This window comes from Gracilinanus agilis, chromosome 3 (genome assembly GCF_016433145.1).
Source record: "Gracilinanus agilis isolate LMUSP501 chromosome 3, AgileGrace, whole genome shotgun sequence".
Classification (NCBI taxonomy): Eukaryota; Metazoa; Chordata; class Mammalia; order Didelphimorphia; family Didelphidae; genus Gracilinanus; species Gracilinanus agilis.
Window position 1 is genome coordinate 94749012 of NC_058132.1, and position 15899 is coordinate 94764910.

A 15899-nucleotide genomic window follows, 5' to 3' on the forward strand; every position below is an offset into this window, starting at 1 on the left:
TGAATATTATAATAGTGAATAGAGTTCACTACAGAGAATTATACATAATATTTCTCTACATAGGATTACAGATAATTAGATCTCACTGAGGCCCTTAAAAAGGCAAATTTAAAAATTATAAGTTTTCTTTCTTTTCCCTCTGTAACTTATTTACCTTTTCAGGTTTCTCTCGATTTTTGTGGTTCGATATCAAACTTTCCATTTAGCCCTGGTCTTTTCTGTGCAAATACCTGGAATTCTTCAATTTTGTTGAATGCCCATACTTTCCCTTGGAAATATATAGTCAATTTTGATGGGTAGTTGATCCGTGGTTGCAGGCCCAGCTCTCTTGCCTTTCTGAATATTGTATTCCAAGCCTTATGGTCTTTTAGCGTGGAGGCTGCCAGATCCTGTGTGATCCTGATTGGTGCTCCTTGATATTTGAAATGTCTCTTTCTGGCTTCTTGTAAGATTTTTTCTTTTGCTTGAAAGCTTTTGAATTTGGCAATAATATTTCTAACCGATTTCTTCTCTGGGTCGAATCTAGTGGGTGTTCTATGAATCCTTTCGATGTCTATATTGCCCTCTTGTTGTAGGACTTCAGGGCAATTTTGCTGAATAATTTCTTTTAGTACGGAGTCCAGGTTTCTATTAATTTCTGGTTTTTCTGGAAGACCAATTATTCTCAAGTTGTCTCTTCTAGACCGGTTTTCTTGGTCTGTCACTCTCTCATTGAGATATTTCATATTTCCTTCTATTTTTTCAGTCTTTTGACTTCGTTTTATTTGTTCTTGTTGTCTTGAGAGATCATTAGCTTCTAATTGCTCGATTCTAGCCTTTAGGGACTGGTTTTCGGCTATAATCTTTTGGTTTTCCTTTTCAATCTGGTCATTTCTGGTGTTCAATTTGCTTATCAGTTCATTTGATTTCTGAGCCTCACTTTCCAATTGCAAGATTCTACCTTTTAAACTGTTATTTTCTTGCCAGATCTCTTCCATTTTCCTCAGAATCTCAGTTTTGAACTCTTCCATAGCTTGTGAGGAGTTTTCCTTATTTGAGGAGGGTCCGGATGCTTGGTTGTTCTCCTCCTCTGTTTGCTCAGTTGTCTGGATTTTCTCTGTGTAAAAGCTGTCGAGTGTTAAAGACTTCTTTTTCTTGTTATTATTCTTTCTCTTCTGAACTTCTTGAGGCTGAGTAGCCATCATTAGCCCAGCAGCTTCTCAGATTTATCCTCGCGCTCAGTGTCTGTTCGCGATCTATTGGCTCCTGAGGTCTGAGTTCTGGTTTTTTCCAAGGTCAAGCCCCCTGGTGGGCCCTCTTGCTTGATCCTCTGCCGGAGGTTTCTTTACAAGTCTCAGGGCGCTGCTTCCACAGTCTTATACCCGTCTGCACTGGTTCCCCACTTAGGCTTTAGTTCCTGGCTGTGTCTGCCTCCACCCACGCCTATGCTCAGCCTGCACTCTGCGCCCAGCGTCCTGCTCCCGCGCTCAGATTTCGCCTGCGTTTTTTGACTTAATGGGGTCCTAAGTCTTGCTGCTCTCAGGAACAGGTCCCGGAGCTGCCAATGACTCGATGGGTGCCCCAAACTTGCTCTATTTCTTTTTAGCTGGGTTCGGAGCTATAGATGAGTGTGGAGGGGGTGGGGGTGGGGCGGTTGCTCAGCCCGCGATTTAGTGAGAGCCCTTTATAGCCTGGAAATGTCTCGATTCCACGTACCTTCCACGCTGTGCCCTGTTGTGGGGTTCCTCCGTTCGTCTGGACTTGTTTTTATGTCCCCTTGAGGAGTTTTGTGTGTTTCGGTCAGGAGAGGTTAAGAGCTGCTTCTTACTCTGCCGCCATCTTAACCCGGAAAACCTTCATTTTGTTTTACAACTGGAAAATGGTTGAGTCCTGATCTGAACTCAGATCTTCTTGAGTGCAGCTCCAACCATCTCTATTGTAAGCATTGATTTACTAATGAGAAAAGTGAAGCTCAGAGACATTAAGTGACTCACCCATGTCACATGGGTGATCAGGGCCTGACGTGACAGTTAAGCTCTGATTTTATCTTTATGTGCTTCTTTTCACTTGGGCCCAGTTCTTTTAAGTCTGCTGACTGATTCTGAGAGTCAGCTGAAACTGCTCTCTCCAGAGTTCTCAGTAGTCTCTTCATTGCCAAATCTAAAAAACATTTCTCCATCCTCATCTTTTTTTTTTTTTAAACCAATTTGTCGTATTTGACAGTAATGACCACTGTTTATTTCCTCTTGGATATTCTCTTTTTGTTTTTGTGACACTGCTTTCATCTAATTCTCCTCCCAATCTGACTATGCTTTTTTTTTTTTTTTTTGTCTCTGTCATTGGTTCATTATACCCTCTCTGACTATGAGTATACCCCAAGGTTCTGTACTATTGTCAATCTCTTGTCTTTTACTTCCTATAGACTTAATTGTCTTTTCTGTGCAGATGAATCACAGTTCTACATATTCATCCCAGTCCATCCCCTGAACTTAAACTCACATCACCAATAGTCTTATTAGACTTTTCTAATTAAATAGCTGAGATACATCTCAAACTAAATATGTCCAAAATTAAACTATCTTTTTCACTAGTTCCTCTCTTTAGACTTCATTATTTCTATTAATGGCATCACTGTCATTCCATTGGTTTAGGCCAGGGATAGAGAACTTTTTAGAGGAGTGAGTGATGTAAGAAATGCTCTCAGGTGAGCGGGTGGAAAGGGGGAGAGGAACAGCCTGGCCATGCATTTCTCTGGCTTTCTAGTAGTAAACTCTGGTGAACTCCATGCTGGAGTGATGGCACACTTTGCCCACAGAGGGAGCTCTGAGTCCCTGCTCCGGGGCACCCTTGCCATAGGTTTGCCACCATGAGCTTAGGCTGTTAATGTTGAATTAACCTGAGCTTATTCTCTTGCACCCCACATATTAATTATTTGCCATATACCGTCATTTATATCTCTACAATCTCTAGGATCTGGTCCCTTCTACTCACATAGTTATCACCTTTATTCATCACTTCTTGCCTCAAAAGTTTCTTCTTCTCAAGTTTCCCTTACATTTCAACTGAAGTGATTTTCCTTAAAAACAGATTTGACCACATGGTCCTCCTACTCAACACCAAGGATGACTTTAGGATAAAATATAAACTTTCTCCAACTTTTTAAAGCCCTTCAGAACTTGGCACCATCCTATATTTCCAGTCTTGTTAAACATTACTCCCCATGCTGGAAACAACTTATTTCTTCTCCCTTGCAAGTTGTTATTTCTTTAAAAGATATTGAAACTATCTTCAAGACTGATTGGCCCAGCAGACAAAGTTTTAGTTTGTTGATGTCCGTACTGTCATGCATCTAGTACAATGGACCAATCAGTGGGAGGTCCTTTTACTAAAATTGTATTGAGTGAATTTTTTATGAAATGAATTATTATGAAGGTAGTTTAAAAGCAGTCTAGAAGATAAAAACACACATACACTGTAGGCAAGAAGGCTAAAAAAATCAGTCAGCAAGAGGAATCCCTGAGGCTTCAGGAACTTCTGGCCAAAATCTCAAAAACTTTTTAATAATCTTCTTACCCAATGAGTTCTCAGCTGGGATCTAGATCAGTCCAAATAGGGGTAAGCTGCCCAAAGCCCAAACAATAAAGTCCTTGCTTCTAACACTACTGGCAATTATTGGAGGAAAGACATGATGGGGCAAGCTCAAGCTCAAGTAGGGAAGACTAGAAATAGGGCCAGCAACAAGAGGTAGGACCTATTTGCTGTTTTAATGTTTTCCCCCTCAGCTTCATCTGAGAAAGTGGGCTGTTGACTTTTGTGACCCTGACTTTCTGACTTTGGTACTGGTGACCAGGGGTTGGAGGAGGAGAGTTGTGGGCCAGGAATTGGAGAAGTATGAATTAACTCTCCACATTTCTATGATATCAGCTAGATTGTTACAAACAAGGAAGTTAAGGTACAGATGGGGCATTTAGTTTTAACTTTGACTGTGGGCAGATTAATTTAGGACCCAGCTGGAGACTTCTAAGCAAGGTAAATATAAAAGCAGTTTTTGAGATTTTGGCAGGAAGCTTCTGGGACCCTTGGGATCTTTGTGACTCATTGTTTTTTAACCTTCTTGCCTGAGGTTTTAATCCTCTGAACTGTTTTTAAATTGCCTTGAAAATTGTGTCTACCTGAAGGTATTGGAATATGATTTTAGCAAATGGACTTTTTGTTTAAGCCCTCTGGCTCTGAGTGGTCACTGGTTCCTGATGCTGCATAGCAGCTCCTGAAATTTTCTCTCTCCCATGAAATACAGGCAAACTGGCTTTCTCTCTGTTCTTCAAATGAAATACCATCCCCAATCTTAGAGCTTTAACACCAGCCATCCACCATGCCTGGAATGTCTTTCTTCCTCACCTTGGCCTCATAGAATTCACTTTCGCCTTCAAGTTACAGCTCAGACACCACTGTTTTCTTGAAACTTTTCCTGATTTCCCCTGACTGTTAATGTCTTTCCTCTCAGATTATCTTGCATTAAACTACTCTGTATTTATTTGTACTCATTCTTAATATATATATTTACACAGACTCATATGTCTTCACAGTAGGGATTCTTTCATTCTTGTATTTGTAGCCGCCATGTTGCCCTGATGTCTGGCATATAGTATGCACTTACTTAATAAATACTTTTTGATTGGTGAACTTATTTTACTACATTAGTAAAAAGATGTTTTTTTTTAAAGAATGATAGCAGGAGAGCCAAAGCAATGTCTAGACATTGGGGATTGGGAGAGTCAGTTAAACAAAGGAGTACAGGTACAGATATGATAGGAACTAATGTCTTTATGCTGAACTCTTTTAGATACCCTGTCTCCATTATTCAATTGTATACAACTTAACGAAAGGTCCTGGGTCATTTGTCATCTTCATTTCCCTAATATTGAGTTGTGTATACAGGTAACACTTAAAGAAGGATTGTTGACTATTTGAGGCGGTGGCAGCATCCTCCCAACCCCCTAGGAGCTGGCTCTGGATAAGGACTTGGTTAATAAGTGGGGAGAGAAGGTATTGTGGACAGTTATGTGATTGGCTTGATATAGCTTTGGGAGATGATGAAAAACCAAGGAGGACAATGTCCTGTGTTAAAGGAGCATGTTAAAATTTGTAACCTGAAGTGTTTTGTCTTTAAATAGATAACATGCCTGGATATTTCTAGTGGAGGAGGCCTTGGGGTATCCACCAGCACTGATGGGACCATGAAAATCTGGCAGGCAGCTAATGGGGAAGTCAGAGTAAGTGAATGGAGTTATTTTGGGAGCTTGCCTAAGAGGAGTTTGAGAACCAACTCTTTATTGTGGTGGGGGGGGGGGTATGGTGGAGAGGGCGACTAGTTAGGCCACACTCAAAGCTTGCTGGTATAATGATCTTCAGTTGTAATAACAACAGTGACAATGAAATCATAGGCTTAAGAGCTGAAAAGATTTTTAAAAGAGGTCATCTGGGCCAACACACTTAATTTTATGGATGAGGAAACTGAAGCTGTTAAGATTAAAAATGATAAAGACTGATATAATAAGAGAAATTAGTAGTTTAATTAAAACCATGACCATGTTGGTAAAATATATATATGACCCCGCTTATCTTTTAAATTTACCGCCAGAGCCCATCCTGTCCCTCTGGTACGCCAGCCAGCCACTTTGCAAAACCCAGAAAAAAAAAAGCTCCTCCGAATTTAAATTGCCCCATACAAGGGGACGCTGGACATCCCCACGCCTTAAACCGGAAACCAGAAACCCATAGGGATCACAGGAAATGTAGTCTCAAAGTCCCCACGTGTCCATAGGGAGTCTGCTAGACACTTCCCTGAATTTAAAACAAAGCCCAGGGAAAAATGAATTAACAACCAAGATCACACAGGTAATAAGTACCAGAGCTAGTAGTGGATCTCAGCTCTGGTCTCCCATTTCAGTTTTCTTTCCATTTTATTATTCCCTCATACTGATAGATCACATTTGTATAGTTCATGAAGGTAATACAGATGCTTTATTATCCCCATTTTACAAATAAGAAAACAAAGGCTCAGAGAAGTAGGATTTGCCCAAGGTTCTATTTCTACCCATTGTCAGTGCCACGATACAAAACATGTTCTTCAAAGAATGTGAATGGAGTCTTCTTTCTCATTTGTTAGACTGAAGAGCTTCTTAATGGATATTATGATCCATTAGGCACAAAGCAGGTTAGGAGTACACATAAGTAAACAATCTCTTGAATGTGAACACCTTTAACCTCTTGGGTTTTGTGATTGCTTTAGGCTGCTGCCCTGCCATATATCACATGGGCTTGAGCCAAGTTTACCTGCCTGAGAATAGCTGGTAAAAGGAATCCCAAGCCCTTTATGCTCTTTATGCTTAGAATCAGCCCTGGGGGCCAGCCTTAATATCAAGATTCCTCTGTCAGGACTTAAAGGATTCCTAATTTCATCAGAATGAGTATTCCCTCCATTAGAGCAGATTAAAGTCTTTCTTTGACTTAGTTGGCAGATTGATCTATGATATTAATAGTTCAATATCCTGTAGCAGTCTTGGTGAAAGGTCTCTTCAGACTTTGCTAGGCAGGTCCTAAGATGTCACATAAGGTTATTGCTGAGCCTGTTAGAGCCTTTCCTGCTTGGTGAGACATGCTAGAACTTGTGCTCTGCTGGCATAATCTTTGAGGACCTGCCAAGGTGTGCAAAGAAGATGCAGATGGAAGTACATTAAGATTAAAAAAAAAATTGGTGACATCCAAAGCAGAAGACTGAGCAAGTTATCCACTGCCCCCATACTCATGGTTAGAAAGATGAATTAAAAGTCCCTCAAATAGCTATAATTTAATACTTTCCATTCTTCAATGGGTCTGTTATTTTTATTTCCATATAAATACTGGGGGTAAAATAATACTAAAGGATAGCTGAGAACTAGCATGGCATTTTCTTTTGTTTTTCCAGAGAATACTGGAAGGACATGTATTTGATGTGAATTGTTGCAGGTTTTTCCCATCAGGCCTTGTGGTTCTGAGTGGGGGAATGGATGCACAGGTGAAGATCTGGTCAGCAGAGGATGCCAACTGTGTGGTGACCTTCATTGGTCACAAAGGAGGTATGATGGGTAGTTCTTCTGGATGCTTCACTTAGGGCTCCCAGAAACAGCATGAGTTAGGAACGATTTCTCTCTCTTTTGCCTTGAAACAAACAATCTCTGATGGAGTGGGAAGAGCCTGTGATTTGCAGTGAGAAATCCTAGGTTTGAATTATGGCTCTGCTGCTCACTACTTGTATGATCGTAAGTGATTTCTTTTTGCTCTCTGGACCTGAGTTTCCTTACTTATTGAGAGGAAAAAGAATTTAAGATCTTTTTCATTTGTGTTTTTAGTAAAATATATTTACATAGGATCTTTGTAGAACATTCCAAAGTATGTACAAACATCAGATCTCTCTGAATCAGACATGTGATGCAGCCTGTATGTACTACCTTGAATTTATGTACATCTTCTTTCTGCAGCACTGAGGCCTCTTAGCTACTGGGAAGAGATGTATCTGGACCTGCTTCCTAAGCTAGTTTTCTTTAATTCAGTTTATACTCAGATATAGATTATTTTTATTTTTATAAATATACACATATATAATAAATATATTAATCCATGAAGAGAGATTATTAGCAATTCAAACTAATGCAAAAAATGTACCATAATAAATTTGGGAAACCATTATATGCTTTACATCCAACTAAAACATAGGATTTTCTCAAAGAGAAATATTTTAGTTGGGAGAGAACTCTAGAAAAGAAATTCAGAATAACTGGTCAGTTTAATTTCCAGTTAATTTGTGGCTGAAACCTCTTATTTATTTTGTCTTCCCTATTAGTATGTGAGCTTCTGGAGATCAGGTATTCTCTTACTTTTCTGTTTGTATCTCCAGTGTGTTTGACCAGTGCTTTGTGTTTTTTTTCATTCATTCATCCACTCATCCCTTAGGAGGGCAGTCCATTTGTCATACCTTACTTTCACAATATGACCAACCCATCTCCTTTTGCATTTATATGTGATTGCTATATTTTCTAATAGGTGACATAAATATAGCACTTGAGAGTTAACAGAGTACTTCTTGTGTACCCTCTCATTTTAGCCTCCCAACTATCCTGCAATGATACTTAAATAATATATAAAACTAACTTGCAAAAAACTTGACAGTGTACAAAGCCTTTTCTTATACCTAATTCATTTGAAATTCATAAGGTCTCTGTGAAAAGGGGAAATAGTTAACAGTGAAAATTATCCACATTCTGGGGGCAGCTGGGTAGCTCAGTGGATTGAGAGCCAGGCCTAGAGACGGGAGGTCCTAGGTTCAAATCCGGCCTCAGACACTTCCCAGCTGTGTGACCCTGGGCAAGTCACTTGACCCCCATTGCCTACCCTTACCACTCTTCCACCTATGAGTCAATGCACAGAAGTTAAGGGTTTAAAATTTAAAAAAAAAAATTATCCACATTTTACAGATAAGGAGACTCGGGAGGAAATTAAGGACTAAGGTGATTACTGCAATGTAGTAGAATTGAAGGAGCACTGGGTTTGGCGTCAGAAAATCCTGGTACTGTGGTCTGCCATCTGTGTGAGCTTGATGTAGTCCTCTGGGAATCTTCTTGTTAAAATGAAGGAGTGGTTTGGACAAGATTTCCTTTGAGGTCCTTCCAGCTAGAAATCTATGAACCTATGAACCAACTTGCTCCAATTTATAAATGTACTAAAGAAGTGGGTTTTGATCCTTTCAGCCCAAATTTTTCTACTCTTCCTAGGTTACACACTTGTTTAGGTCAAGATCATAATAGCATACATTTTCAATTATATAACAATTTAAGCTTTATGTTATATATCTTCACATTCATTCCCCCCACCCCTTGCCCCCCACATGCGTATAATAAGCTTTATGTTATATAAGTGCTTTCCTCTTGGGCAGCTAGTAAGTTCCAAGGCTAGGAAGTGTTCTAGTCCTACCTTCCTTACTGGCTTTTTGAAAATCAGACAGAGGAAATGAATGTGAAAAGTGCTTTCGAAAGTATAAAATTCTGAACAGGTGTAAAGAAATATTCTCATCATGATATCAAAAATATTCCTTTCTTAGCATAGGGAGGCATTGTTGGTGAAGTACTAGGATGTCAAATTGAAAAAAAAAAATAATCCAGTGAGATCAGTTTGCGTTGGCCGAATTAATACTTTTATGTCTTTACCTTCATTTAGTTGGGTCCTGGGCCCTCCTTGCTTTGTCTTAGAACCCTTTCTTTTTTTTCTCACTAGGTATTTTGGATACAGCTATTGTTGATAGAGGAAGAAATGTGGTTTCCAGCTCTCGAGATGGGACTACTCGGCTTTGGGATTGTGGACGATCAGCCTGCTTGGGCATCGTTGTGGATTGTGGTTCTCCTATAAATGGCATTGCTGTGGGTGCAGCTGACAACTCAATAAATCTTGGCTCCCCTGTGAAAGTTCCCAGTAAGTAGATATGGTTGGTGTCCATTCTGATTTTAAAAAGCAGGTGTCATACTGATGCTGAGGTGTCATACTGATGCACAGAGGCTGCCCCCCTTTGTAGTATACAAGTGGCACAGTGGACAGACTGCTGCACTTGGAGTCAGGAAGATCTGAGTTCTCAAATTCAGCCTTACACACTTACTTAGCTGTGTGACCTTGGGCAAGTTACTTAAGTACTACCTCTGCCTCAGTTTCCTCAACTGTAAAATGGGGGAAATAACAGCCTCCCCCCACAAGGCTGTTGTGAGGATCAAATATGATAACACTTGAAAAATGCTTAGCATAGAGCCTGACATGTAGAAGGCTATATGTAAATGATGTTTTGTTGTTAGTATTTCTGACCATAGCCTCTGTGATGCTTTTTCTGACCCCCATTCAATTTTTATAACTCAGTTTCAATTGTCTTTGTGCCTCATGGCGAGAAAGTCTGTTTTCAGTGTCTGTTCTGTGTTCATCATCTAATGAGGAGAGAAAAGAAGGGCAACACTTGTCCCTACCTATAAGGGAGCATACAGTCTGGTTGGACAGGCAAAATGAAGGCCCTTATAATAAAGAACATGTGAGAGCTCATCTGGGCAATACTTATTATACAATAAAATATGTTGTAATTATTGTTCAATTGTTTTCAGTCATGTCCAAATCGTGACCCCACTTGGAGTTTTCTTGGCAAAGATTCCAGAGTGGTTTGCCATTTTCTTCTCCAGCTTATTTTACAGATGGGAAATTGAAGCAAACAGAGTTGGGTGACTTAACCAAGGTCCCATAGCTAGTAAGTGTCTAAAGCCAGATTTGAATTCATAAAGAGGATTCTTCCAGACTCCAGGCCCAGCACTATATCTACTGTACCACCCAGCAACCCTGTTGATATCTTTTTTTTTTTTAAACCCTTACCTTCTACCTTGGAGTCAATACTGTGTATTGGCTCCAAGGCAGAAGAGTGGTAAGGGTAGGCAATGGGGGTCAAGTGACTTGCCCAGGGTCACACAGCTGGGAAGTGTCTGAGGCCAGATTTGAACCTAGGACCTCCCATCTCTAGGCCTGGCTCTCAATCTACTGAGTCACCCAGCTCCCCCCCGTTAATATCTTATAGAAATTTGAAAAAGGAAAACATTGCTGTGGGTTGGAGTAGTTAGAATAGACTTCATTTAACAGATAAATTAGTGAAATAATACTATTTATAATATAATATAATAATTTATAATATAATATACATATTGTAACTAATATGTAAATGGAATTAATTCTATTTATATCATGCTCTCTAAATCCTTTTTGTTGTCATCTATTGACTGCCAAATAACTTTCCTTTCTTTCTCAAGTTTAATACCTGGAACCTAGTCTTTTCCACTCCAACTAACCTTTACCCTTTAGTGTTCATGTTGATGTCCCTTCAAACACTTTGACCTCCCAGCTCATCAACCTTCTTAGTAGAGAATGTTATGTGGGTAATTTGAGGAAAGGTGTTTGGGATAAGGGAGTTTGAAAGGAGGATGTTGGAGACTTGCTAAGAGGGTAATCTCGGTTTCAGGTAGGCTGGGATTAAAGGAGATTCAGAGTATAATAGGACTGAAGTCAGGAGTATAACACAGAAGGGAAACAGAGATCTTTTAGGGAGAAGAGAAGTTAAACTAAACAGACAAACACAGCAGGCTTACAGACTGGGACTTAGACTCAAACACAAGCTGAGGGAAATAGACTAGACTGAAATTAACAAACAGGCTTTAGTTAATTTCACAGGAAGGGACCTGTTTTGAAGTAACACCTTCCTTCAAGATGGATGCCCCAGCTTCCCTCTAAGTCCAGAGTATGTTGTCTCTTTCCCTCTTCTTCCCACTTGATAACTAATAGACAAATTACACTAATAAGGCTATTGAAACTCAAAAGGGTTTATTTTGTTTGAAGGATGTTTGTTAGGAAGGTGGATCAAAGGAAAGCCCTATCAGTTGTCTCAGGAACCTCAGGTGGGGGAAGGGAAGTAAAGATGGAGTCCGAGTAAGGACCTGCCTTAAACTCAGTTTTTACTAGGTACTATCTAAAGGGAATAAATGATGACTGACCAACTATAACTAAGGCTGTCAATTAGGTAACCCTTCACAGATTTAACTCCTCTCTAATTACACTCCTTATTAACTCCACCGACACTAAGGTAAGGGAGGGAAGGCAGGAGTGGTATAGGAAAGGAAGATATAAAGGGTTTATCTAAAATAATAATTTCTTAAGTAAATATATCAAAGCTAGACTAAATTTCAATATTAAAGCTAGGTAATCAAAGCAGCTCGCTCATTGACCACCTCCCTTTACAGAAGATCCAGTCAACTGCCTTTTCTCCTCAAGATTCCAAAAGCCTAACCGCTTTTGGAACTCAGCCAAAGCTAGAAAAAACTGTATGACCCCAATTCTGTATACTACAGTAGTCATGACTTCCATTTCCATTCTATATCAGACATTCACAGGGGTAAACCTCATAGGCCCTCAAACCTTTGTTATCTTAATGAAGTGTTGGGATACTGCATAGTTTAGCATTTAATTGTTTTCCTGTGTGTTCATTTTACCTGTCCAACTAGATCGTATGTTGCTTAGGGATCAGGGACCAGTCAGTCTCATCACTCTTTTCTTTTTCCCAAAGTTGTAGTACATAGTAAGATATTCATTCAGTACTTGTTGACTAGTAAAACTTATACACGTGATGGTAAAGTTTGGATTTTAAAGGATCTTGACATATTGGAAAACTAGGCTGAATCTAAGAAGATGAAATTTTATAAGGATAAATGTAAAGCCTTATATTTGGGCTCAAAAAAATCACTTTCATAAGGATATGAAAGGGGTTAGATAGCAGTTTGTCTCAAAAACTCTAGAGGTTTTCGTTTACTGCAAGCTCATTATGAGTCATTGATGAGATAAAGCAAACAAACTAATGCCACCTTTGTCACACTGATGTAGCTTTCAGGAATAAGGAAATGATAGTACCATTAATCAGGCCATACCTGGAGTATTGTGTTTTGTTAGGCACAATGCTTTAGATAGGATATTCATAATAGGGAAGTTGTCTGGAGGACAGTTAAAATGATGAAGGACCTTAAATTAAGTCTGTGCCATTTAAATATTGGTTGAAGAAAATGGGGATGTTTAGATTAGAGAAAGGAGGACTTTAGAGAGTGCTAGTTGTCTTCCAGTTTGAAAGACTGTAGGATCAGACTTTTTCTGAATGGCCTTATAGGTATAAATCAAGAACAATGGTTAGAAATTGAGATGAGGCAAACTTATTTATTTATTTATTTGAATAAGCTTTATTTTTTATTTTTTATTATTTTTTTAATTTTTAGAATATTTTTCCATGGTTACATGATTCATGTTCTTTCTCTTACCCCCAAGCCCTCTCTTCCACCCTCCCCATAGCTGATGTGCAATTCCACTGGGTTTTACATGTATCATTGATCAAGACCTATTTCCATATTATTGATAGTTGCACTGGTGTGGTCATTTAGAATACACATCCCAAATCATATCCCCATCAACCCATGTGTTCAAGCGGTTGTTTATCTTCTGTGTTTCTACTCCCACAGTTCTTTCTCTGGATGTGGATAGCGTTCTTTCTCACAGGTCCCTCAGAATTGTTCCGGATCATTGCATTACTGCTAGTAGAGAAGTCCATTACATTCGATTGTACCACAGTGTATCAGTCTCCATGTACAATGTTTCCTGGTTCTGCTCCTTTCACTCTGCATCAATTCATGGAGGTCTTTCCAGTTCACATGGAGTTCCTCCAGTTTATTATTCCTTTGAGCACAATAGTATTCCATCACCAGCATATACCACAATTTGTTCAGCCATTCCCCAATTGAAGGGCATACCCTCGTTTTCCAGTTTTTTGCCACCACAAAGAGCACAACTATAAATATTTTTGTACAAGTCTGTTTATCTATGATCTCTTTGGGGTACAAACCCAGCAATGGTATGGCTGAATCAAAGGGCAGGCATTCTTTTAGCACTCTTTGGGCATAGTTCCAAATTGCCATCTAGAATGGTTGGGAGATGAGGCAAAATTAGAGTTTACATCAGGAAAAAACTTCCTAATATTTATTATCCTGCAATAGACTATGCTGCCTCATGTTCTTTATCATTGGAGGACTTGAAGCAGAGGCTGAGTGACCTCTTGTATTTGTTGTAACAGGAATTCTTTTTCAAATAGGAATTGGACTAGGTAGCCATTAAGGACTCTTTCCAATTCTTTTTTTTTTTTTAAACCCTTCTCTTCTGTCTTAGAATTGATACTAAGCGTTGGTTCCAAGGCAGAAGAACGGTAAGGTCTAGGCAATTGGGGTTAAGTGACTTGCCCAGGATTACCCAACTAGGAGGCATCTGAGGGCAGATTTGAACCCACATCATCCCAACTCTGGGCCTGGAATTCTATCCACTGAGCAACCTAACCCCAAATTCTAAAATCCTTATTACCTGTAGGATCAGATATAAACTTCTTTGTTTAGCACTTAAAATTGTTTACAACCTTGCCCCTTCCTCTTCTTACAGTTTTATACTTTTCTCTCTTTGACTCACTCTAAGGTCCAGCCATCGTGTTCTAACTTGGTGTTCCTCATATTTGATGTTCCATCTCCCATCTTGATGCCTTTATACTGACTATCCTCCCATGCCTAGAAGGCTCTCCCTCTTCACCTCTGCCTCTTGGAATTCCAGGTTTCTTTCAAAGCACAGCCCAATTGCCATCCCCTAAATGAATCATTTCCTGATCTTTCAAGCTGCTGGTACACTCCAGTCTCCAAAAGACTTATTATTTGTGTTGTACATGTTCTATACATGCTTACATATGTATTTGTTATTTCCCTCACTAAAATGTAAGTTTCTTGAGATCAAGTTTCACTTTTGTCTTTGTATCTCCAGTGCTTAAAATAATGCCTGGAACATACCCTACTCTTCATGAATGCTTATTGACTGCCTTTTATTTCCTCAACGCTTATTTACTCCTTACCCTTTGGAATTTGACTTCTGATCCCCTTATTTATTGAAATTGCTTTCTCAGGGGCTGCTAATGATCTCTCTTTTCATTTTTTTGTTGTTGTTGATCAAATGCTATCACTTTATTTTTGTTTTTAAAATTCCATCATTTCAAGATTGACCTCTTACCCTCTCCTACCCTGAACCTTATGACAAAGAAAAAGTTAAGTAAACCAATATAAGGCATCTCATCCTACATAGTTTGCAACATTCCATACCCACAGTCCCCCACCTCTATATGAAAACGAAGGCATACTGTTCAATTATTTGTCTTCCCAAGCCCAAGATTATTCATTATTGTTAAAGTTTGGATTTCTTTGAACGTTCTTTTTGTTTACATTATTGTAGTATTGTGTATATTGATCTCTTTTGGTCTCCTGGTTCTGATTACTTCACTGTATCAGTTCATATGAATTTTCCCATAATTTTCTGAATTCCTCATTTTAAGTTTCTTATTCTATAATATTTATATGCCACAATTTATCCTCTCCTGTTCTGAGTCAGGGAGCCCTTTTTGTTTCCAGGTTTTTTGCCAATACTAAAGGTACTATTATATAATTTTGGAGGTCAATGATATTTTAATTACTAAAGCTGATAGTCTGTTTTTTTTTTAATTTTTCATCTTCAGTAATGTTTTATTTGCTCCCACTTACATGTAAAAACAATTTTTGGCATTTATTTTCTAACATTTTAAGTTCCACATCTCCTCTCCTTTCTTCCCCTAACCCTTCCTTGAAATAGTAAGCAATTTTATATTGGTTATACATGTCTGTCATGCAGAACATATTTCCATATTTGTCATATAGAAAAAGACACATAAGGGGAAAAAACTCTGAAGAAATAAAGCAAAATTCATCTACTTTGATCTGCATTCACGTTCCATCAGTCCTTTCTTTGGAGATGAATAGCATTTTCTCATAAATCCTTTGAGATTGTCTTGTTTCATTGTATTGCTGAAAATAGCAAGTAATTCACAATTGTTCGTCATAGGTTATTGCTGTGCATAACATTCTCCTGGCTCAACTCACTCTGTAACAGTTCATGTAAATTTCTTCAGGTTTCTCTGAAATTCTTCTGCTTATCATTTCTTATACAATGCAGTAATATTCCATTACATTCATATACCACAGCTTGTTAAGCCTTTCCTCAATTGATAAACATCTCGGTTTCCAATTCTTTGCCTCCATCAAAAAAGAAATTGTTATAAACATTTTTGTACAAATAATTCTTGCCTCTTCACCTCCTTTTTTTTCTTCCTAAATTTATCTCTATGAGATACAGACCTCATAGTGGTATTGTTGTATGAAAGGGTATGCACACTTTTGTAGTCTTTTGGGCATAGTAACCAATTGTTTGTTCTCCATAAT

At 38.8% G+C, this 15899-nt stretch overlaps 1 protein-coding gene across 3 annotated transcripts in view; it reads left to right on the plus strand.

Annotated features, from left to right (window-relative positions):
• PAAF1 (proteasomal ATPase associated factor 1) overlaps positions 1-15899 on the plus strand; it is a 54704-nt gene that overhangs the window by 23204 nt on the left and 15601 nt on the right. For all 3 annotated transcript variants that reach the window (XM_044668120.1, XR_006505787.1, XR_006505788.1), the window contains exons 5-7: positions 5154-5252; positions 6947-7097; positions 9289-9483. In XM_044668120.1, coding sequence (XP_044524055.1) covers positions 5154-5252; positions 6947-7097; positions 9289-9483 — 445 coding nt within the window. The remainder of the gene's footprint in view (positions 1-5153; positions 5253-6946; positions 7098-9288; positions 9484-15899) is intronic.